This window comes from Phyllopteryx taeniolatus, chromosome 16, assembly GCF_024500385.1.
Source record: "Phyllopteryx taeniolatus isolate TA_2022b chromosome 16, UOR_Ptae_1.2, whole genome shotgun sequence".
NCBI lineage: Eukaryota > Metazoa > Chordata > Actinopteri > Syngnathiformes > Syngnathidae > Phyllopteryx > Phyllopteryx taeniolatus.
The window spans coordinates 4,957,172-4,980,899 of NC_084517.1; the positions used below are offsets into that span (position 1 = coordinate 4,957,172).

The following is a 23,728-nucleotide window of genomic DNA, read 5'->3' on the forward strand; positions in this document are numbered from 1 at the left end:
TCGTGCTTCCACAAAACAAGCAAACGCTCACCATAGTACGGCTAAACTTTTCCTCCTGCCACGCTCCCTCTCTCTACCTCTCTCTCTGTCTGTATTTTTTTTTTCTAGCTCCCATCTCGGTACGTTCCACAGCAGCGGGAACCCAGAGCCTTGCTCGGCGGCGGTGGCAAAGCGTCAGCCGTTAACGGCTCAGGAGCCCCGCGGACAGGCGATAGCGGCGCGGCTATTCAATCCCACATCATTATGGCGCAAAGGCCATCCAATCCGGCGTTATTACGGCGCCGAGGCCTTTATTGTGTGGGAGGCGTTAAACGGCGGCCCTCAAGTCACATCTGGATAATGACTTCAGTCGGCGGGACTTTACGATGACTTTCCCCACCAGGCTGACCGTGTGTACACAGGCGCTAATGATAGCAGGTGCAATAAGGCTTTTACTGCGGGCGTACATGCGCACACATTCACACACGTATACACACACACAGACACACACACACACACACGTTTCCCTGCGACAAACACATCCATGATTTCCCAAGCGGAAGTGTTGTCGTCCTTCTCGGCCTCGAACATAACCCGGGCTTGAAACTGTCGTTTGAGACCTCAACCATGGTTTCAAACACTCATTTAAAATCCTCATCCTACTTTGGAATCCTAAACCAGGTAATAAACTGTAATTGAAACCATAACATTGGCTTGAAACCGTAATTTGAAACCTTGCACTCGTTTAAAACCCTGACTTAAATTCCAAATGTTGACTTGTAACCTTGATTCGATTTTGAAACCATAATTCAAATCCTAACCCCCAATCTGAAACCCAAACTAGGCTTGAAACCCTATTTGGAAACTCTAACCCCATCTTGAAAGCTTACAGTAGTTTAAAACCTGAACTTGATACCCAAACCCTGACTTAAAACTCTAATTTGAAACCCTAACGCTCGTCTGCAAATCTAGTCCAGGCATCAAAACCTGATTTGAAATTCCAACCCTGTCTTCAAATCCACACCCTTGACTAAAACTATAATTTGAAAACCTAACCATCATGTGAAACCCTAAACCAGATTTGGAATGCTAACCCTTTTTTTGAAACCCTAATTTGAAATCCAAACTCTTCTTGAAACCTTAACCCTGGTTTGAAACCCTAACCCTTGATTGAAACTCAGTTTTGAAACCCTAAAATCTCGATTTTGAGTTTTTGAAACCCTATTTCCCAAGATACTAACACATCACGGCAATTATCAGCCTTCTGTTTGCGCCAATTTATCAATGAAACATCCCACACGGGTCGTTCGAAGATTCTCCGCATAAACGTTGAACATGAAACAATTAAAAAGATAAAAGGAATAAAAGCATCAAAGATTTTAGACGGTGGATGCGAGGGTCACGCCTAGGCCTGCGTAATTATGCCTGCTTGTTTTTTTTTTTTTTTAAATGTGATCTGCCAGGTTGCGAAACGAAATATTTACTTAACTTTAATATTTTAAAACTGCTTTTGTCAGCTTTGCACAACAGCGTCAATAAAACATCTAAAATATAATAATAAATACTGTACATGACGCAAAAATAGCAAGTTAACTGAAATAAAATAAAATTGAAACGAGTAGCTTGTAAGTGCTGCTTAGCGATAGTTGCCGTGGTAACAAGGGCCCGCAGATTGCCGGAGGGGAGTCACCATTAATGTGCCGTGTTTCCATTTTCTTACACAACACAAGATTAGACCTTGGTTTGAAACCCGAATTTCAAAACCATAAACCTCGTTTGGAAACCTTAAACCAGGATTAAAACCGTAACCCCTTTCTGAACTTTTAATTAAAACCCTATTCGTTAACCCTAACACTTATTTGAACCCATGATTTGAAACCTGGTTAGCACATTTGCCTCGCAGTTCTGAGGAACCCGGGTTCAAATCTGACCTTGCCTGTGTGGGGTTTGCATGTTCTCCCCATGCCTGCGTGGGTTTTTTTCCAGGGACTCTGGTGTCCTCCAACATTCCAAGAATTAATAGATAGATTAATTGAAGACTTTAAATTGTCCATAGGTGTGAATGTGTTTGCAAATGGTTTTTTTGTCTATTTTGGCCCTGCGATTAGTTCAGGGTGTACCCCGCCTCTCACCCGAAGTCAGCTGGGGTAAGCGCCAGCACACCGGCGACCCTAGTGAGGATAAGCAGTCCGTCAAATTGATGAATGTGTATATACAGTATATGATGATACGTCACAATCATATCAGCGCTTTTAATTTTTATTGGTCCATAGCTAAGGTAAAGGTATGTACTTTTTAAAACTAGTAAGATATTGTAATTTATTGCAAAATGATCTTTTGGACCCCGAAGCTATGGCTTACAGGCCCCAAGAGATTTGGGGACCTCAGCTTCTGCTCCATTGAACCATATGCTTGACGACGCGACGTCCGCTAATGACCACCGCACCGCCGCCGCCCTCAAAGCGGTAACTTCCTGTTCCCCAACGCCTGCCAGTTTATGTCTTTCCAGCAACGAAACATGAACGCGGGTCCAAAGCGCTACATGACAGCCGCCACGGGCACCCTGGCCGTAAAAAACACCGCTCCTCGCCACGCCACTTGCATTCCGGTTGTCCATGACCCGCGCCTCCGCCGCACCGCCTGCACCCGGCGCTCTTCAATTATTCATGACGGCGAGGACAGAGGCGTGCACTCTACTTGGAGCCTCTTCATCTTCTTCTTCTTCTTCCATTGCGGCGATGATATACACGGACACGGCGCCTGCACTTCCGACAATTACCACAAGGCCCCCCCGGGTCAGTGGGGCCCCGGGGGGAGGGCGGCGGCCCATGTGAGTAACCTCCGATGTCTTCATACGCACATCCATCGGCGTCAGCCAGCAACGGGGGCTTGTAAGCTAAAGCTAATGGCCTTGCGGAAGAACATCTGCCCGCCAAATAAATATTCTAATGACGTACAGGTGATGCTAGCCACCTGCAGAAAACTCCTTTTACTGTCCATACATGTTAATAATCCGCTAGATACAACTTCCTGTAGTTTCATATCTAGTCCAAGAATCAACATGTTGAAAAGAAAAAAAAAGTTTGCCTGGCTTTTGCCTTTTATTTTAGCCCGCTGACGCTAACTCGCCTTTTAGCTGAGCTCAAATTCTGAATGGTTGGGAGTATTTTCGGCAATTGTAGTTAACTGGCCTCTTGGCTTGGCAAAATTTTGTTTAGAATCAGTAGTTTCAAATCTAGTTCAAGAATCGACACGTTTAAAAAAAAAAAAACACACTGCCTGCTTTTAACTATTTGTCTTTTAGCCCGTTAGCGCTAACTAGCTTAACTAGCTTAGCTCAAATTCTGAGTGGTCAGTAGTTTCATGTTTGTATTACAAACTGGCCACTTACTGTATCCTAGGCCCAATTCTAAATGATTAGAACATTTTAAATATTTGATTCCATGAAAAAATTACGGAATTTCTTTCATGACTGGAATATATGGTTTGCATTCCCAGCCCATTTGGATTGGCGAGTGTGCCACATTGACTAGCGTGCCGATTGAACAAAAAGTGATTTAACCAATTTCCTTAACCGTCACAAAAGAATGATGGAATTCTATTCATGATTGCCATGTTTGGTCCCCACATTCCCCTGAACATTTGGATTCACTAGTCTAAAGAACTCACTTGCGTGCCGGATTGAACAAAACCCACTTTGGATTGAGTAAAACCCATTTCCACAACCAGGGAAGACGGCATTAAATATTTGTACCTCCCCAGATAAGGTCCAGATCCAGAATTTCTGTGGGTATGTATGAGTGTATCCATGAAACACTTTGTTCCCGATCCAAATGGAGATTATTGGGCCTCGGTGGAGGCTTAAAAGTACATCGACTGGCCCACTTTTTAGGTACACAACCTAATACCGAAGCTGTATAAAAAAATAAAAAAATAAAAAAGCCTTTATCAACCTTCAAACAGTAACTTGGGAGCACCACACAATGCAGGACTTCTCAATTTTAACATCATCACTGACAAAATTCTCCTTCTAAACAAACATGACATTACTTCAAGTTTTCCCTGCCCTTAAATGTTAGTACGTTCTCAGATTTAAAAAAAGTGCGGATCCAGAATTCTGGTGTGTATCTATGCACAATTTGGCTACTGATCCAAATGAAGAGTGGTTGTGCACTTGCCGACTTATGGAGGTACACCACATAATGCCAGAGCTGTATTCTGCCGGTAAGAATCTTTACACTGCAGGAAACTACCGACAATTGCCCACCAGACAATTGCACCGGTAAACTTCTTCTTATGAACAAATTTGATCACTTCAAGTTTCAACCCACCCAAAATGGTGCGCGATCCTCACTCGGAGTCGCCGTAATCGACTACTGCTGCAGTCGGAAAAAACGTATCCGCTCAGCGACTGTGCAAAACAAAGACGATTGAAACGGTTAAAAACAAATTAAGGACAAGGAACCACAGAAACAAATAGCTAAAAGATCATCAAGCTCTTCATCCTACACCAAATTAGCTGACAATAACGAGGCGGGGTGATCGGGGGGTGGTCCGCCATCACATACAAACTGCATGCCGGGAAAGTTTACGCTGTCATTGCGAGGCCTCATCACTCACCCAAAAGTACATCATCATGGCGAGCGAGATGGTGGATGCAGGCGAGCGAGGGCCAAGCGGAGGGACCGGTCGTGCGGCCAGCGCGGCGCCTGGTTTTCGACTGGCGCTGATCCACTGAGGCAGCCCTCCCTCTCCCCGGCTCAGGGGGGGCTTGACTCGAGCTGTCCCCCTCTCCACCCCACCTCCTGCAACTAACACTTCACCCCCCACCACCACCTCACTCTTCTTCTACTGTTTCTCTCACTGCTTCTTCTTCACTTTTTAAGCCCCCCTCCTCCCTGGCAGCTTCTTCTGAGGAGAAAGCGTTGGAACCCCTTTTTTCTTTTGACGCTCCCCCCGCCCGCCGCTACTTCTCCCTCCTGGGCCGTCTCTTATTGAGCCTCAACTGGAGCACCCGCCTGACAGCTGCCTGCGAGCATCTCCGCCGCCTGCAGACCGCCCGCCGCCAAGAGCGCCCGACGAGCCGGGAGGCGGCGCTGTGAAATTTAACATCCTGGGAAGGATTGAGAACGGTTGGGTTAGGAGATGGGTGGGGGGGCTCTTAGGGGGGCAAGGCATATGTTGATGTTGGAGGATTAAGTTGAAGGAAAGAAGACGGCGACCAAGAAAGAATGCCGCAGGGTCCCGCTCGGTTGCCACGATCAGAGCCAACAAAGTGTTTGGGTATGCCACAATAGCAGCACCGTGCGCTTTGCCATCTTTCCATTTGCTCAGGAACAAGGGAGGGGGGGGGGGGGGGGGTGCTTCTTCTTCTTCTTGGCTGGAACAATACGCCTGCCTCAGCGATTCTCCAAACGTATCATCAATACACCACTGTGAGGGGGGCGGGGGCGGCAGAGCATTAACCCCGTGGCGAGCTCCGGTGGTTTCTGCGGCGTCCTCCCCACCTCCCCCGCTTCTCTCGTTCTTCCCACTTCCTCCAATCAGAGGCCTCCTGCAGGATGAGCTCATTTCATCCCGGGAGGACGCCCCGACAACATTGGCCACCTTCGTTGAGAATGTGATGCCAGCTCAACGCTAATTTCTGCGTCAGAAGCAAAGTGCCATGAAAAGGCGGGCAGGCCGCCCGGGGGGGGGGTTGGTGGTTTGAAGTGTCGTCCGGATCGTTTTAGCCCCCTGAGTGGGCAACGAATGATTGGCGGGCCACATACGGACAGTTCCACTATTCAAGAGTCCTGCATTATTTGTTGCATTTATTTAGCCACCCCCTTAAATTGGTAAATTCAAATGTATTTATATATGTTTTTTTTCTTCATGTGAAATTTAACGTCCTGGGAAGGATTGAGAACGGTTGGGTTAGGAGATGGGTGGGGGGGCTCTTTGGGGGGTAAGGTATATGTTGTCATCTCATTTTTTAAAAAGGGTTAGTGTACTGAATAAATAATAAGTCAAAAAAAATGAGTATATTGTAGATTCAAATATTTTAAAATGTTTAACGCAAAACATGATTCTATTCGATTAATGTTCTATTATTGTTACCAAAATATTTAACTCATGAAATTAAAATATTAGTAAAATAAACAATAGTCACATAGTTAACGTTATGGTTCTTTTTCTTACTAAATATTGGTTAAATAATGCACTGTAAATTATACATATGCTGTACGTTCAACATTTCTTAAATATTTGTTCTAAATAAATAACAAATCATTTTCAAGTAAAATTAAACTTTTAAATTATATATTTTTATGAAATAACAGATTAATTAGTTTATTGTAGAAAATATAAAATGCTAGAAATATAACAATTTAATGGATCCATTCCCACAAAGAAAATATTTATTCATTGTATTAAATAATTGTTGAGTTAATTCATAATAAGTGATCCATCCATCCATTTTCTGAGCCGCTTCTCCTCACTAGGGTCGCGGGCGTGCTGGAGCCTATCCCAGCTGTCATCGGGCAGGAGGCGGGGTACACCCTGAACTGGTTGCCAGCCAATCGCAGGGCACATAGGAACAAACAACCATTCGCACTCACAGTCATGCCTACGGGCAATTTAGAGTCTCCAATTAATGCATGTTTTTGGGATGTGGGAGGAAACCGGAGTGCCCGGAGAAAACCCACACAGACACGGGGAGAACATGCAAACTCCACACAGACGGGGCCGGGGACTGAACCCGGGTCCTCAGAACTGTGAGGCTGACGCTCTAACCAGTCGGCCACCGTGCCGCCATTCATAATAAGTGATAAAATAAAAAAAAAATGCATAAAATAAGAAACTCCACATATTAATTCAACATGTTATTTTTAGTTTTTTTTAATCATTGTTTAAATAATCTATTTTGAATGATAAAATACAATTAGCAAAATAGACAACTTTAAGTGAAATTGACATTTTCTACGAAATGTATTTTATTAAAATATGAAAAAGAATTTATTGTAAAAAATATATTAGTAAAATAAACGATTCTATATATGCATTTACTTAATGTAACAATTTTAAATGAAATGTATTCAATAATTTGGTAGTTAAAATAGAGCAAATAATGCAATACAAAATATTAAATCAACAATTTTATGTATGCATTGAACATTTTTAAAGATTGACTTCACTAAATATTTAGTTAATTTATTGCAAATGACAAACTGGAAAATATTAGAAAAATAAACAAACATTTTACGTTTGTATTTATTGTAATCAAATAATTGGTTAGTTGATTACAATTGTATTATTCTTTATTATTATTATTACAAATGAGCAGCATTTATTTATTTATGTACATGTATTTATTTAGCTACCTCACCTACAATTACTTGTTTTGAAAATCAAATATGGCCTTGAAGCACTAAATTCTGGGCCACTCATCTCCAAAATGACGTCTCGAGAAGAAATAAATATCACAGTCGTCAACTACGTTTGCGAAGATGATCTTGTTCGGTCGTTTCCTGTCATTGTGAAAATCGATGCAAGCGTTTGGATCCGAGGGCTCACGAGGCGGCGCAGCACCACAACCATCCCACAAAAGGAAGCGCAACCGCGATGACATAACTCGTCTTTCCCATTTCATCCACAAAACGCACGCAAACACACAGGTTCTGGTGCGAGTCCTGCCTGGATTCACATGAGCAATCAGCGAGTGGGAAGCGGCAGCGGGCGGCGGCGCTCCGCCATCAATGTCTGATGGGAAATAAAAAAAAAAAATGAAATGCACTTCTCGCGCACGCCAGATTAAGGTTGGCGCTTTTATCAAACACTGAAGTCTATTTCAAGTCGTGCTCATAAATAAGTGAGGCCCGCGAAAGGGCGCGTGTTGAAAGGGGGGTCGGAACACGCGACAAGGTCTCGACACCGAGGACGCTCCACACTGCGGCAGGATTAGGAAAACATATGAGTGTGAGCATCGTGTGGTCTCTGGGAATCTCCCTCAAATAAAGGAAATACAATTCCATGTTGGAGTCAGTACATTTCCGCACTATTTGGACTCACGAGGATAGTCTCGACTTTCTCCTGAGGGCAGCACATCCATTATGAAGATAAAGCTTTCAAGCAGGAAGTGAGCTCTTCCTGCCTAAAATGTCCGACTGTCCCACAGGGGGGCTCACGCCGGATCATGTTTTTTCTCGACATTTCACCACAATCTTGCCTCTACTTGGAAAACCGCCTGACAGTCGGGAACCGACTTTTCCTTATGGACTCTCACTGCAGTCGTAGGCCAGACAACAATTTTGGGTACGGTTTAAACGTGTGAGATGAGAAAGACGAAGAAATCGTAGGCCGGAGAACATTTTCGGAAATATCTTAAACATACACATCCACCAATGAGAATTAAGACGCCTCATTCCTGACAGTATTCCGAGTTTGTCTCCAAGGTCTGGTCCCTTTTCAGTAAAAGTGGCAATCTCACTTGTACTTGGAATGCCAAGAGAACAGACTTCTCTTTTTCAAAAGCTCAAACTGCTACTGGAGTTGGGGAGCCGAGTAATATACAAGTCCCGAATTCCTGGCAGTATAAAAAACATCTGAATTCTACCTAAAATGTCTGACACCAATCTTGACTTGCGACTGAATATTTCTGAACCTCTACCCAACTATCGTTGGAGTCCTAGGCCAGAAATGTTGTATTTTCAGGTACACTTTCAGGAATGGCTTTAACAGGTTTGTTCCTGATCCAAATGGAGATCAGAACCCTAACCCTAAAATCCTAGTTCCTAATTCCTGACAGTACATTGACCAAGAGGTGAGCTCTCCCATCTCCCGACTGCATCTCTGGAGCTCAGCCACAGTGATCTTTGGGTTCTTCTTTACCTCTCTCACTAAGGCTCTTCTCCCCCGATTGCACAATTTGGCCGGACGGCCAGCTCTCGGAAGGGTTCGTCCCAAACGTCTTCCATTTCAGGATTATGGAGGCCACTGTGCTCTCAGGAACCTTAAGTGCAGCAGAATTTTTTTGTAACCTTGGCCAGATCTGTGCCTCGCCACAATTCTGTCTCTGAGCTCTTCAGGCAGTTCCTTTGACCTCATGATTCTCATTTGCTCTGACGAACTGTGAGCTGTGAGGTCTTATATGGACAGGGGTGTGGCTTTATAATCAAAACACAGCTGGACTCCAATGAAGGTGTAAAATCATTTTAGGGATCATCAGAAGAAATGGACAGCACCCGAGTTAAATATGAGTGTCACAACAAAGGGTCTGAATACTTATGTCTGTGTGATATTTCAGTTTTTCAATTAGTTTTTTTTTCTGTCAATATGTGGTGCTGTGTGTACATTAATGAGGGAAACAAATTAACTGAAATGATTTTAACAAATGGCTACAATATAACAAAGAGTGAAAAATGTAAGGGCGTCTGAAGATTTTCCATCCCAACTGGATATTAGCATTCTAGCTAGCTACAGTAACCGCTGACTGTAAACCGCATCGACTGTAAAGTTTTAGGGGGGGGAAAAGCGAGCTAAGTGTGTAGCATGTACGCTATAGGGGGGGAAAAAAACAACATACTGCTTTTTACGCGCCATCCCTGCAAGACATGATTAAACATCATTTGTAAGCATATCACTAAGCTATACGCAGCAAATTGCCCATCTGCTGATTTTTGGGCAGAGCGGCGCTTAAATGTAGCGTATGGCTACGCAGCTAAACGCCAATGTGTGCATATCTCACACACATAAACACACACGCAAATGTGCAGTTAATAATGCAGGGCTTACACCTGGGCGATCCGCGGCGGGCCGGGTGGCGGGTGTGGCACCGCCCGAGGGTCCACCTGGCGTGCTAACATGAGGCCTCGGCCCCGTCACGGCGGGGTGGCACCCTTTTAAGGCGCTCTGGCTTGTCTTCTGTTTTAGCTGAGCAACTTCACAGCACATCGGAGGTGATCGCGACCTTTACCGCACAAGCGTAAGGCGATAGATACATTGTCTGAAACTATGACCATGGGTGGCAAAAGTTGAAGAATTTCAAACCCTAATCCAAGCTTGGAAGAAATATTTTGAAAACGTACAATTTAGAGTTAAACCAAATTTTGATCAAGTTTTACAGTTCAAAGAATCTTCAAGCAAGTGGCCAAAGCCTAACCGCATCATCCACTTTTTTTCTTACTTTTTGTATATTTTTATGAAAGGTGAAGGGGCCCAAAATCAAAAATATCAAAAATATGGCACAATTTTTGAGATTGAAAGCATCAACCAGCAAGATGTCAGCGCACCTTTCTGGACTTAATTTTCACCAGCATCATCTGCTTGTTCATGCTTTTTGCGATATGTTTTTTTCAGAGAAGTACAATAAAGGCTCCACAGTTTGAGAATTTAAAGTTCAACAAAAATATACCATCATTTTTTTAAGTTCCAAACATCAACAAGCGTGACATCAGATTCAGCACATCTCACTAGACTTTCTTTCAGCCAGCATCATGAGCTTGCAACCATAATTTATGAGACATTTTCTGAAAGTACAAAATTGGGCCACTAAACTTTTCATCAAAAATATGCCACAATTTTTTAGGTTAAACTCATCAACCAGAAAAATGTCAGCGCACCTTGCTCGACTTCATTTCAGCCAGCATCATTTGAATTTTACCCTTTGGCTTTTTGAGACATTTCCTGAAAGAATAACCACTGGCATTCTCATCCCAAATGCCACCATTTTTTTTTTTTGCATGATGTCAGCACATCACAATCAACTTAATTTTAGCCAGCATCAAAGAATTGCTTTTTGTGACACGTTTCCTCAAAGTACAAGACAAGAACAAGAAGAACATCCAGCGGTAGGTTGACCAGCTTTTGTGAACAAATGACTCTGATTCCTATCTGCGTGCAAACAGATGCTTGTGTACGCGTATGTATGGGAGTTGACAGGGTGAAGACGTTGGCAGCCTCTGACATGAAGTGCTCATCAAACAAGGCTTCACATTGGACATTTATGCGATCACGGGAATGATCTGTTTAACATAACCCAATTAGATGCGACACCAGCGCACCAATCAGCGCTAATTCCGGCCTCGTAAACGTTCAAATCGATCGTAAACATTGATGCGAACTAGAGAGAGTGAGGGGACGGGGGCAATTAACAGCTCTGGAAGCCGTCCTAATCCGGAACCTTCTCTGCCACAGAGGCGTTATTTCTTCCAGTGCTCCCGTTCTTAATTAGAACCTTGTCATCTTTTTCAGCGCTAAGCAACATTTAAATGTCAGCAATTATTGAGTCCCAACCACCGTGACGGTGTAACACGAGTTTCCCAAAGCACAGAGTTTCCTTCTCCTAAACATAGCAATTAGATCTCCGGCCTGCTCATGGCGCCACTTCCGTTTGAGGCTGTTAGAAAATAAGGAAGGCGACTCACCAGTCTCGTGAAGAGCGGCACTCCCAAATGCCACAGGTGGTCGTTGAGCAGTCCGCTGTACACCACGTTCCCGAAGACGCCGATGCTTCCCGACTTGCACAACGCGTTACCTGGCCACACAAAATACAAACACAAAATGGCGTCACAGACTTGGCATGGCTACACCATGAGCTTTGATTTCAACAATGCGCCAGGGTTGTGAGTTTTGGTTTGGATCATCTTATGGGGTTGGTTGAGTGATGGGATTACACAAAACAGGGTGCTGTCACAGACTTGGCGTGGCTACATCAGGAGTTCTAATATCAATGATGTGGCATAGTCGAGAGTTGTGGTTTTGATTGTGGAGCCTATCCCAGCTATCTTCGGGCGGGAGGCGGGCTACTCCCTGAACCGGTCGCCAGCCGATCGCAGGGCACATAAAAACAAACAACCATTTGCACTCACATTCATACCTACGGGCAATTTAGAGGCTTCAATCAAGCTACCATGCATGTTTTTGGGATGTGGGAGGAAACCGGAGTGCCTGGAGAAAACCCACCCAGGCACGGTGAGAACATGCAAACTCCACACAGGCGGGACCGGGATTTGAATCCCGGTCCCCAGAACTGTGAGCCAAATGTGCTAATCAGTCGTACACCGTGCCGGCTAAATTATAATAATTACACAAAAATAGGATGGTGTCAAAGACTTGCCGTTGCTAATCATGAATTCGGATTTCCAGGATGCGCCAGATTTGAGACGAGGTTTTGATTGTCATTTCTAGGTTGTTGTTTTTTGGTTGTTGTTGGGATTACATGAAAATAGGATGGTGCCAGAGACCTGGTGTGGCTACACCATGAGTTTTGATTTTCATGATACACCAGGACTGACAGTTGTGATTTTGATCGTGGTCTGATTGTTGTAGGGATTACACAAAAATAGAATGGCGCCATACAGATGGCGTGGCTACATCATGAGTTTTGGTTTCCACGATGCGCCATGAGTTCTGATTGCCATTTTCTCGAAATGTATTCACCAGTTTCAAATGGAACCAACCAAAGCGGGACGATCATGTTTCTGTTTGCAGTTCCACACAATCGATGTGACTTCCCACGATCAGATTAGATGATGTCAGCGCCTGCAACGGCAACAACTGCTTTCAACACAACTGGGCACGAGAGATGAGTGGAGCGTGTGCAACTTCACAATGCAGTTTCTGCTTTTCCGCTATCCGCTTTCACACAGGCAGCACTCTGCCTTGGTTACACAGACACACACACACGCATACAACCACAGACACATGCGCACACAAACAGAAACAAACTCACAGACACACATACACACCAAAACAGACACACACTCAAACACATAGAACTACACACACACATACACACTTACAGACACACGTGCACACAAAAACAGATAAACACAGACACTTTTGTTGAAGCACACACGACAGGCACACACACAGATTGAGAGACAGACACGCACGCAGACACACACAAACATACTCTCGGCTTCCCCTCACACGTGCACATGAACACGTGCACACACTTACACACGGATGTGCATACAAAGATATACACGGACACACAAACACAACATGCACACACATACATGGACACACAAACACAGACACACACAGAAGCGCACTCACATGCATACATATTGTCACACACACACACACACACACACACAGAGGCACGCATGTGATGTAGTAAGCAGTGCAGCAGTCGAGACAAGGTGTCGTAATTTCCGCACAAAAGCGGCACGCAGGGGGGAGGAGCCAACAAGCAGCACATGCATTATTTACCAAGGGGAAAAAAAAAGCGAAAGCCACCATTAAAATGTCAACGCTGCTACGGGCAGTGCAGCCGAGGAGGCCGGGGTGTAGTGCTGCCGTTATTAATGGGGGAGACGGGCGCGCCGGCGCCCCCTACTGGAATAAAGAAGCTCGCGGAGGAAGGAACGGGGCAGAGATGAAGCACACAAACATGCAAATGTAGTAACCTGCTCAGACACACGTCAATGAACTCTCTTCATTAGGGCACAGATGTCCAGGACCCGTAGAAGTACACTTTCAAGCCTGGGATAGGGTTGCAAACAATGATTACTGATTAGGGCTTCAAATGAGGGTTTAATGACAGAGCAAGGGTTTCAAAAAAGGGTCGGTGTTTAAAATTTGAATTTTGAACAAGGATTAGGATTTCAAATTGGGGTTTGAAAAATGTTTGCTGCTGGTCGGAGGGGCCGCAGGCACAGAATGGCAGCTACGTTTCCATCAAACTTCCCCGCGAGGCAACACAAGGAGCTTACCACCACGACAGCGTGACTGTGGAGTGAATTCATAATGTGTGCAATTGTAAAGTGTCATTGAGTGTCGATTATTATTATTATTATTATTATTATTATTCTTAAAGTGGGGTTTCAAGCCAGGGTTAGTGTTCAAAATGAGGGTTTCAAAGCAAGGTTTCAAGCCAGAGTTAAGGTATGAGACAAGATTTAGGTTTTCAAATTCGGGGTTCAAGCTAGGGTCGGGGTTTCAACTCAGGTTAAAGTTTAAAATCAGGGTTTAAAGCCAAGGTTAGGGTTTCAAATTGATGCTTCTAGCAAGGGTTAAGGTTTCAAAAAATGGTTAGGCTTCCAAATTACGGTTTCAAGATAGGGTTAGACCTCCAAGCTAGGATTAGGGTTTCAAATTACCATTTCAAGCCAGAATTAAGGCTTCAAAGTAATATTTCAATTTTAACAAATTCATTGGTACTTCAAGCAAAGTGTGGGGTTTCAAACAAGGTTTTCAAGCTTATCTTAGGGTTTCAAAGTAGGGTTTCAAGACCAGGTTACATTTTCAAATTATGTTTAGTCTTGCAAACTAGGGTTCCCACCCTAGGTCGGGGTTTCAACCAAGCGTTGCATTTCGGAATTTGGGTGTCAAACCAGGTTTACGCTTTCAAATTGGTGCTTTTGAATTATGGTTTCAAGCCTGGTTAACACTAGAAAAGCCCAAGAGTTTTCTTACTCCTGCTGCAATGCCGAAAGGTTTAAAATGAACAACTCAGCGCCTTACAGTTAGCCACCTCTCTTTTGTTGATGCGGCCATTTTTTTTGCCAGACTCGCGGCACACAGACGTGACACGCCTCAAGTGCTTGACTGATTGTCGAACATTTTTCACAAAATAATGGTGAAACAGTCAACAAGGCCTCCCTCCTATTTCTTCCGTAGTCCATATTCAAGTGACCTTGTCCAAAACTGCCATTGACATTTTGACTTTTTCAATATGGTTTTGTTTCATTTATTTATCTTATTTTATTTTTATTTTTTTTTACTAAACATGCAGCACTTTGCGCGACGGTGGACATTGTAAGCGTGCCGTGTAAATAAACACGGAAAACCGATGGCAAATGCACGAAGGGGATGGCGTGGCAGTGCCAAGCATGTTCAGACAATGTCGGAGAGCTCACTTCATCCGCGCGCTGCACAGATTTGAACAACAAACGGTCGACCTCTTACGAAGAAGGGAGGGGAAAATATTTGTTTGTTGTGATATATTACTAATTGTAGCCTGTTGAACACAATGCTGTGAGAAACGATACTATGTACACTATTTGTAAACCGCTACCTGTCTCTCGCTTCCATTTTCCATAACTTTACTAATGAATGTTTTGGCTATTGGCAGGGATGCGTCGGTAACGACAAACTATATCAGAATCATCTTTATTTGCCGAGCGTGTCCAAAAAACACACAAGGAATTTGTCTCCGGAAGTTGGAGCCGCTCTCGTACGACAACACAGTCAATTGACAGGGAACACTTTTGAGACATAAAGACATATATGTTGATATGGAGATCTGCGTGTGTATCTCTAATGGGATGTATCAAACAAAAGTGTCTGCAGTGTTGTGGAAGCACACACCAAGTCATTTCGATCGACTTATTCAGGTCAAGGCAAAGCGACATCAGTTCTCTTTCAGTAACTGTGTAGAGAGTCGGGAGTAATTGCCTCATTTACAGAACAATGGTGACAAGATGGTGAAAAAAAAAAAAAACTGAAGGAGCCAGCCCTTTGGGCGTGCAAATGAGGAAAAAAAACAAAATTGCTGGGCCGTTCACACCTGAGTTGGGATATTAGTTCAAACTAATCCAGCCACTCGGCTCCTCTTGAGGCATTATAGCTAGGAAAGCCAAATGTCTGGGCTCGGGGGCATGATAGCGTTAAAGGTTTCAAAGTAAGGTTTCAACAAGATTTAGCATTTCGACGTAGTGTTTCAAACCTCAGTGACGGGTTTCGACAAGGTTTAGCATTTCAAAGTAGGGTCTCAAGTCACGGTTAGGGTTTTGAAGTCGGGTTTCGAGCGCAGTTAATGTTGATGAGCTTTTCTCAGCTGTCGGTTGTTCTCTTGTCTGCACACTTGACAGCAGCCAGGAGTTCAGCACATTAATTATTCATTGTGTGATGAAAGTCTGTCTAAGTGCATGCGTGTGTGTGTGTTAGGCAGTTGTAGAGGAATGCAGTGGAACACTATCTGCTTTACATGACCTACACCCTTAGCTCTCCTTCTTGTTTTTGTTTTGTCTCTTGGTCTAACCGTTGAAATCTGATGAGTAGCTGTCAATCTAGTCAACTACCCATCAAATTTAAGATTGCATCTACCATAAGTAAAAATGTTTACGTGTGTACCTTAAATCAAATAAAACCTTCACCTGTCGGAAACTTTTTTTTTTTTTGTTCGTGTGCAATTTTCCCACTTTTCCCAAATCCAGACTGGGTTAGGATTTCCAACAATGCTTACAGTTTCAAATAATAGCTACTGTTCCAAATTAGATTTGGTTTCAACTTGGGCTACCGTTTTCAACATGGGTTCGGTTTTCAAATGAGGGTATCAGGCCAGGGTTAAGGGATCATAGTCACGTTTCAAGTCTTGTGTGTTGCTGCTTTTTTGTTGTCCAGAAGGTTTTGATGCGATTTCTGTCGGAGAGGAAAGTAGGAGGCACATTGCTGCAATGCAATAAGGAGAACAACACTTTGAATAATTCAGGTGCTCAGAGAGCGGGAGGGGGTGTGTGTGTGTGTGTGTGTGTGTGTGTGTGTGTGTGTGTGTGTGTGTCTGCACACGCGTGTGTTGTCTTAAAGTAGTAGCAAACGCCTCATTTATCCACTGCTACTCCACATTATTAAAGTTGCATTGCACACCCTACTGGACTTTCCCAAACTTTTTTTTTTTTTTTTTCACCCTTCCTTCTCCTTCCTCCTTCTGTTCAGGTGTCCAACGCATTTTCAGTCAGGGTTAGGGCTTCACAGTAGCATTTCAAGGCCAGCTTAGGTTTTCCAACAGGGTTAATTGTTTGTAAATGAGGGTTTCAGGCCTGGTTTAGAGTTTGAAGACAGGGTTGACTTCTAAACAAGGGTTTAGACCCCTACCTCACTGGCTTGGAGACAAGTTGGCGACCTGATGGCGACTCAAGACTCCCCTGGTTGCGGCCTGTCCTGGGGCCTCATGTACAAAGACTTGCGTGGATTTCCTACTAAAACATGGCGTACGCTCAAATCCAGAAAACGTCGCACGCACAAAAATATCCAGATGTATGAATCTGTGCGTACGCATGAATCCAAGCACATTTCTAAGCTAATCAATCAATATGAATATTCCATCTCCATATTTCCAAACACAAACACACGTAATAAACATTATATTTTTATGTAAAGAAAATACACTAACTAATTAAACTAACAAAAAAAACTGAGGGTCCAATTTTGGTTTCAAGCAAAGGTTAGTGTTTAAAACACGAGTTTCTATTTCAAGTTAGGGTTTTAAGACAGAATTAGGGTTTCAAACAAGGGTTGCCGTTTCAAATTAGGGTTTTAAAACAAGTTTGGGGTTTAAAATTAGGTTTCAAGACAGCCTTCAGGTTTGAAATAAGAATAAGGTTTATGGTTTCTAAGTCAGGGTTAAGGTTTGAAGTTAATGTTTCAAGACAGGGTTAGACTTCTGAAATAGGGTTCAGGTTTGAAATTAGGGTTTCAAACCAGGGTTAGGGTCTCAAAGTACAGTTTTCAAGACTTGGTTGGATATGACTGCCAAGCTAGGATTAGGGTTTCAAAGTATGGTTTTCAGTATGCGGCGCATCATACAATTTGCTTCATAGATGATTTATTAATGTATACAGTAATTATCACTCTCTCTCTCTCTCTCTCTCTCTCGCCCTCTCTCTCTCTCTCTCTCTCTCTCTCTCTATATATATATAATACATATACGTATTATAGAACAATGCAGCTGACTGTTCTTGCTGCTTCTTTTGTATAAATAGCATCATTTTAATATTATCCTTACATAGATTAGTTATTCATAGATGTATAGTTGTTCTTGCCGCAATGCTGCGGACTATTCTTCAAAAATCCCTGAAAGTTAGATTTTTTATTTTTTCTGCAACAAAAGTACAAATGTTTGTAGGTGAAGCTGTGTTACTTTGCACGATTGAAAATCCACATTTTAGAAGATTCTTGCTGAACTTCTTTTTTTTTTTTTTTTTTTTTAAACATAGCCAGTGGCGAGAACTTATAATTATCATAATTTATGATTCCTGCTTAGCTTGCACAATACGCAAGAAAAATGTAAAGTCCTATTAAAATGTCCATTTAGTATATAAACCGCAGTAGACGGTTTAAATCAAAGCTGAGGTCGTAAAGAAACGAAGCAGATCAGGTCGGATGAGGCGATGAGCTCTGTTTGGCTCCTCCATGATCACATAACAGAACAGCGCATTTTACACACACAAAAAGCGGTTGTCAACAAGTAACAGGACAACGTGAGCCCAAAATGGCCACTTCAAACCAGAATGGCAATTGGTTTTTTTTGGGTTTTTTTTTAAAATCCAATTGGGTCCAAATGAACCAATTGATACTTAAAAGGGCACTTTAAACAAAAAAATGGCAGACTTCCTGAGACCTTTTTGCGTGTGTGTGTACCAAGATAAACGCGTGTACCAAATCTGATGTCGCTCAGTGAAGCTGGTTTCAGGGGGCTGAATTTTCCAAAAAAAGTGTTCTTGGATGTTACACCGCAGCACATTGCTAAGTGTCTTTCTCTTTTCAGGCGCGTTTGGCGATGTCGCTGCTGAGCCTGCGGGACGATGAGAAGCAATTTCTCTGTGGCGAGAGTCGGCGCTGCAGCGTACACGACGGAGCGTTTCCCCACTCTCGGCGGTCTTGGTTTTCTAATAACGCAGTGGCGCTTTAATGGATCGCTCGCCGGATTTAACGTGAACACAAACTGTGTTTCTCTGCACTAACAATATGAAAGGATAAAAAGAGAGGGAGGGGAGATAATGACACTTGTGCTGGAAGGTGGAATTATTTTTTTTTTTGTACTTTTGTACTTTTTCCGAGTGTTTTCATGGCTTTTTGTTAATAATTAAAGCTCATAAAAGAAACACAAGCAGGTGTGGTTGGCCGCGAGGTACGGCGTCAACTGCAGACATGACTAAGGGTGAGCTCATCCTGGCGATAATGTCGCCGCCGGGGAGTCAAGCTAAATAAAACATTCCGTCTTATCGTCGTCATCTCTTCATTACCGTTATCGATGCTACATTCAGTCGCGGCGTCGTGATGCTAATTGCTGGCGGTTTTGTGCTCGTCCAATAACAACAATTGCATGCAACTCGAAAAACAACACTCCACATTACTTTTCATCCAGCTACAGTATTTTCTTGACTGCACATCCTCAGTGGGATAAAACGTCCCTCGTGGTTAACTTAACCACGGAGAACCCAAGAACCCTTTTCTTCTTTGTCAAATTATGAACTATGCATTACATGACTGCTATAAATTCAGTGAACACCAAAATATCAATTTTTTCAATTTTAACCCTTTATTGCCTAATTTAGGATTAGGGCCAGATTTGAGCCATTGGGCTTTAGGCGTATGATTTCAAAGAATCACAATAACAAACACTGTCAATGCATGCATCCATTCATTTTGTGTACATTTAACAATGTTTTTCTGTTTTTTTTGCTTTAGTTGTTGCATGTTAGAACTGGATTTCACATGTACAAACACACTTTGGCTAATGGAAACAAGAACACAAGGCCAAAATCACGACTGAAAAAAATTCTGTTCTGCTCGAGAGAGGAACTCACGCTAGACATTGTGCTCGTCTTCGAAACAATTTCTTTCTTTGTTGTTGATGCAGAGGAACTGCACATTTTTTCACAGTGCATTTCAGTTTTGAAGCAGCGCATCGACGGCAATTTTCCTCCTTGACAGGCCAATGGGCGCTTTGGTCTGCACGACCGAGATAACTTAGTGAAATATATTATACAAATGAATTTATTTCAAGGCTTTAGCTAAATACAGGACTGTCACCATTCTCCATCTACAAAGTCACTCAAACAACCAAAGGGTCATTTTTGACTTGACATTTTTTAACCCATGCACCCAGAGGGTCATTTTTGGCCCATCGTTCTTTGAGCTAGTTCAGAGTCGCTAATTTATCCAGAAAGAATACAAAACGTACTTCTCGACATTCTGCAAGCTAATACTAAATCGATTATGAAAAAAAATACACAATTTTACCAACCGCTGGTATGCTGAGAAGACGATTTTGTTTGGGTAGGTTTCCAGCTCAACAAAACAGCATGTGGTCAGCCATCTTGTCGCAACCACTCTGGCTCATGTCAGTTCAATATTCATCCACTAGGTGTCTCTATGCAGGGGCTAGAAGTGGCACTGTGGGCTTGTGAAGTTAAATTTGATTTTGTTTTGTTTTTTTCATGTTTGTTCATTTTGAGTAGCAGTATTTAACAGCGGGCAAATTTCATCCCGGTAGGTTCTCTAGGGTTTTCTTCATAACAATAAATGCAACAATAAATACATTCATCGACAACTCATCGATTATCAAATTAATCGATTTTGATAATCAATTAATAGTTTAGATTAATTGCTTGTAAATATCACAAGATAGTGAGTGGCAAAGCAATACTTTTGTCTAAATGAGATTCCTCAACTCTAACATAGTTCCTTAGCGGCAAGATAGCAGTAAAGGACTAGTTTTGTCAATATGACGCTCCTCGGTAAGTTTCGCCATAGTTCCTTGGCACCACGATGACACAAGATGGAGGCAGAGCATTACTTTTGTTCAAATGCAACTCCTCAACTCATTCCAACATAGTTTCTTGCCATCAAAGCAGGACTTTTAGTCTAAATGAAATTCATTCACAGACTTCAACATACGTAGTTCCTTGGCAGCAAGCTGCCACAATATGGCACAAAGCACTACTTCTGTCTAAATGAAACCCCTCAACTCACGTCCATGTAGTTCCTTGGCACCAAGATGCCAGAGTATGGCATCAAAGCACTACTTTTGTCGAAAAGAAAACAGTCTTAAACTCACTTCAATATAGTTCCTTGCCACCAAGATGCTACAAGAAGACAGCAAAGGACTACTGTACTTTTGTCTAAATAAAGCTCATTCGTCCACTTCAACATAGTTCCTTTGCACACGGACGCTAGAAGATTGCACCAAATACTTTTATTGCTTGTTGCGAGCTTGGTCACGGAATGTGTTAAACTCAGAAGTCAAGGTTTCACTGTACAGTACTTTTTCTTTGACTTTTTAGTTTTGTGCTTAAATTGGATCTCAGGCTTTTCTAATGTAAAAAATGTGCCTGGGCTCAACAACAGTGTGGAAACGCGTCCACACTAGACTTCGTTCTTCCGTGCCGTGTTTACTAATGAGCCACCGCTAGGTAGGGGCGTGGCCATGGCTGGCCAGATTTCATCTTGGAGGAAGTGAAAGCGGCCCAGTCGACTTGACATCCCATTCCGGTGTGTGTATGCGTGCGCGTGTCAGCGTCACACACTGTGTGTGTTGCGCGTCCATCAGCGGGCGACAGATCGATACCCAGCACAAAAGCTCATTGATGACGGACAGCTCCTGACAAACATACAGCATTTTTTTTCTGTCGAGTTAAGCAATAATTTCCAAGGTCAGCGCCAGTCACTCCACCGCCTCCACATTCCTCAACAGTCTGCTCGCTTTTTAAATTTTTTTTGTATTCGTTCACAAAAGGTCCCATGCATTTTAAAGTGTCAGTTGTATTGTTAGTAGCACAAATACGTAAGGAGAATGGGGGAGGAGGGGGGGGGGGGGGGGGGGGGGATGTCGACAAGAGGCCAGAGACGTCTTGACGGGATGTTGATTGACGGCAGGAAAAACCCCTCGTGCCCCCGCCCCTCGCGTGGCTAACATGTTGCTTGGAAACTTGCTCTGCACCATTTACTGTAATTTGATGCTTCCTTGTGCTGCGAAATGAATGTCATGATTAAAGAAAACAACTTCCACGTAAAACAATCGGAATAAAAAACTTGAAATGATCCACATAGTTTCAAAAAAAAAAAAAAAGAAAAAAAGTCAGTTATTAATGATAACGGCTGCCTCGCGCAATGGAAATGAAAATAATGGTCAGGGGGAAAAATATAAATAAAAGCTAAAAAAAAAAAAAAAAAAAAGTCCAAGTCATTCTTTGTCCAGTTTAGTGGTGTGTACCCGGAATATATGTCTTCTATTATAGTTGTGATGACTCTTGCCAATTACAGTCTACAAAAATGCCCATTGGACACTTGATAAAATGCACAATGCCTGATTATATAATGGTTCCACACATCAATTATTCATGATAAGTGCCACCTTTCACAAAAAAACACAACCACTAGAAATAATCCAAAGAGCCCCCCCAAAAAAGTCTGTTTTGTAGAAACACATACAAGTAGAAGCTACGCGTTTTTGATGGCTTATCTGGCAATTTGTTGAGATAGATTCCACTTTACACACTTAAGAAAATAAAATCAATAAATAAAAATAGTAGTGTAGTATTGATGACGAGAAATAATCCACAAATCAGGGGAAATTGCAGTAATCCAGGGTCATATAATGGACACCGAATGGCCTCATGCGAGTACCCGCTTGGTGAGGCGATGACTACAGGTGTGAGTGAATTATGACAGGGGGTGCAGAGCCCCCTCCCTTGCCGGGTCCCCAGCCGCCCTACCCCGCCCGCTCTGCCCGCCCCACCCGGGGAGGCCGCGCTGCCAGCTGGCAGCGTGAGTGATGCTCCATTAGGGAAGTGCTGCTGGTGAGTGCGGGATCGCTCAGGTAATTAAAGCCAAAGCAAAGCAGGCAGACGAGGCGCGCGTGCGGGCGGGCGGACGGCGGCTGCTCGTGGGGGTGTCGGGCACCCAGATTTATGGCGCTGTGTAATGCACACGGCGAAGCCATTTTGCCATCCAGAGGCCTCGCTCGCTTCCAAATAGTCTCAGGAGGCGAAGGCTTCCACTCCACTTGGATGCATCCTATTACCCGCCCTCCCTCGCTTTCACTTCTTTTCTCTTCTTCAGTTTTTTTTTTTTTTTTTTTACTTCCACCCCGCAGCATCACAACATAAATCAACCATATTAGCATATTAGCATATGGATGAAAAGCTCCACTCTGATTGGTCCTCGAGGCTCTATGAGAGACACTTCTAGGAATGCTACAGCAGGATAAAAACACCATCGAACCCTTTTGCAATGCTTATCCTGTTTGAGGCCACGGATTTGTTGGAGGTGGGGGGCTGGTAATCTGGAGTGACTTTTGGCAAGAGAAGCGGGGTTCAACAGAAGCCCCCCACAAAGGCTACCCGAGCCGAACAACCAATCTCAGCCTTATGGGACACTTCTGAACATAATTATGTGTGTCGAGGGACTGGGAGACTACCATATTTGACCATTTTACATATTTTCCTGCACATTTCTCCCGATTTCTTTGAGTTGCCACTCAAAGTGCTTCTCTGCCAATTCACAGCAACTATTTCTACCCGGAAAGAAAAGTATTTTCTAGTGAGCATTTCTAACATCCAACCATCTATCCATCCATCTTCTGAACCGCGGTGGTGCTGGAGCCTACCCCAGGTGACTTTGGGCAAGAGGCCCGGTACACCCTGAATTGGTTGCTAGCCATTTGCATCGAGCTTTTCCACAAACACCAAATCTATTGTCTTATATTAATGTAAAGGCTGGAGTAACTCGATTCTTGTAGCCTACTTACTATTCCACTTCAGGGATGATTCAAAGTCAATGTACAAGTCAATTTCATCAGAACAGAAAATTGGTAAGGCACTCCCGGAAAAACAACAACTCCTGTATGTCTCCAAAAACATTCACAGCAGGATTCAACCACCCAACCAACTCTGGCCTTTCCTGGCACTTCTGAAGCTACTTCCCAAACCTTCAGTTTATCCCACAAGTCTCCCATATTTTATTGCCCTGCATCCTATTTCTCCTGATTTTTGGTGTTTCCAAATGGATTTTGAACCTATCCTAGATGGGTCACGGCTAC

At 43.3% G+C, this 23,728-nt stretch overlaps 1 protein-coding gene across 26 annotated transcripts in view; it reads right to left on the reverse strand.

Moving 5' to 3' along the window:
• Positions 1-23,728, reverse strand: part of LOC133465957 (RNA binding protein fox-1 homolog 3-like) — a 350,051-nt gene that overhangs the window by 141,743 nt on the left and 184,580 nt on the right. For 14 of the 26 annotated variants that reach the window (XR_009784790.1, XR_009784789.1, XM_061749174.1 and 11 more), the window contains 3 exons: positions 13,385-13,446; positions 12,397-12,498; positions 11,382-11,491 (listed from right to left, as the gene is read on the reverse strand). Coding sequence is in view for 20 of the 26 variants with exons in the window: in XM_061749174.1 (XP_061605158.1) it covers positions 11,382-11,491; positions 12,397-12,433 (147 nt within the window). In the remaining 6 variants the exon portion in view is untranslated. Of the gene's footprint in view, positions 1-4,599; positions 4,731-11,381; positions 11,492-12,396; positions 12,499-13,370; positions 13,447-23,728 lie in introns of those variants that run through there. The other 12 variants (XM_061749169.1, XM_061749167.1, XM_061749185.1 and 9 more) reach the window with 8 other exon arrangements.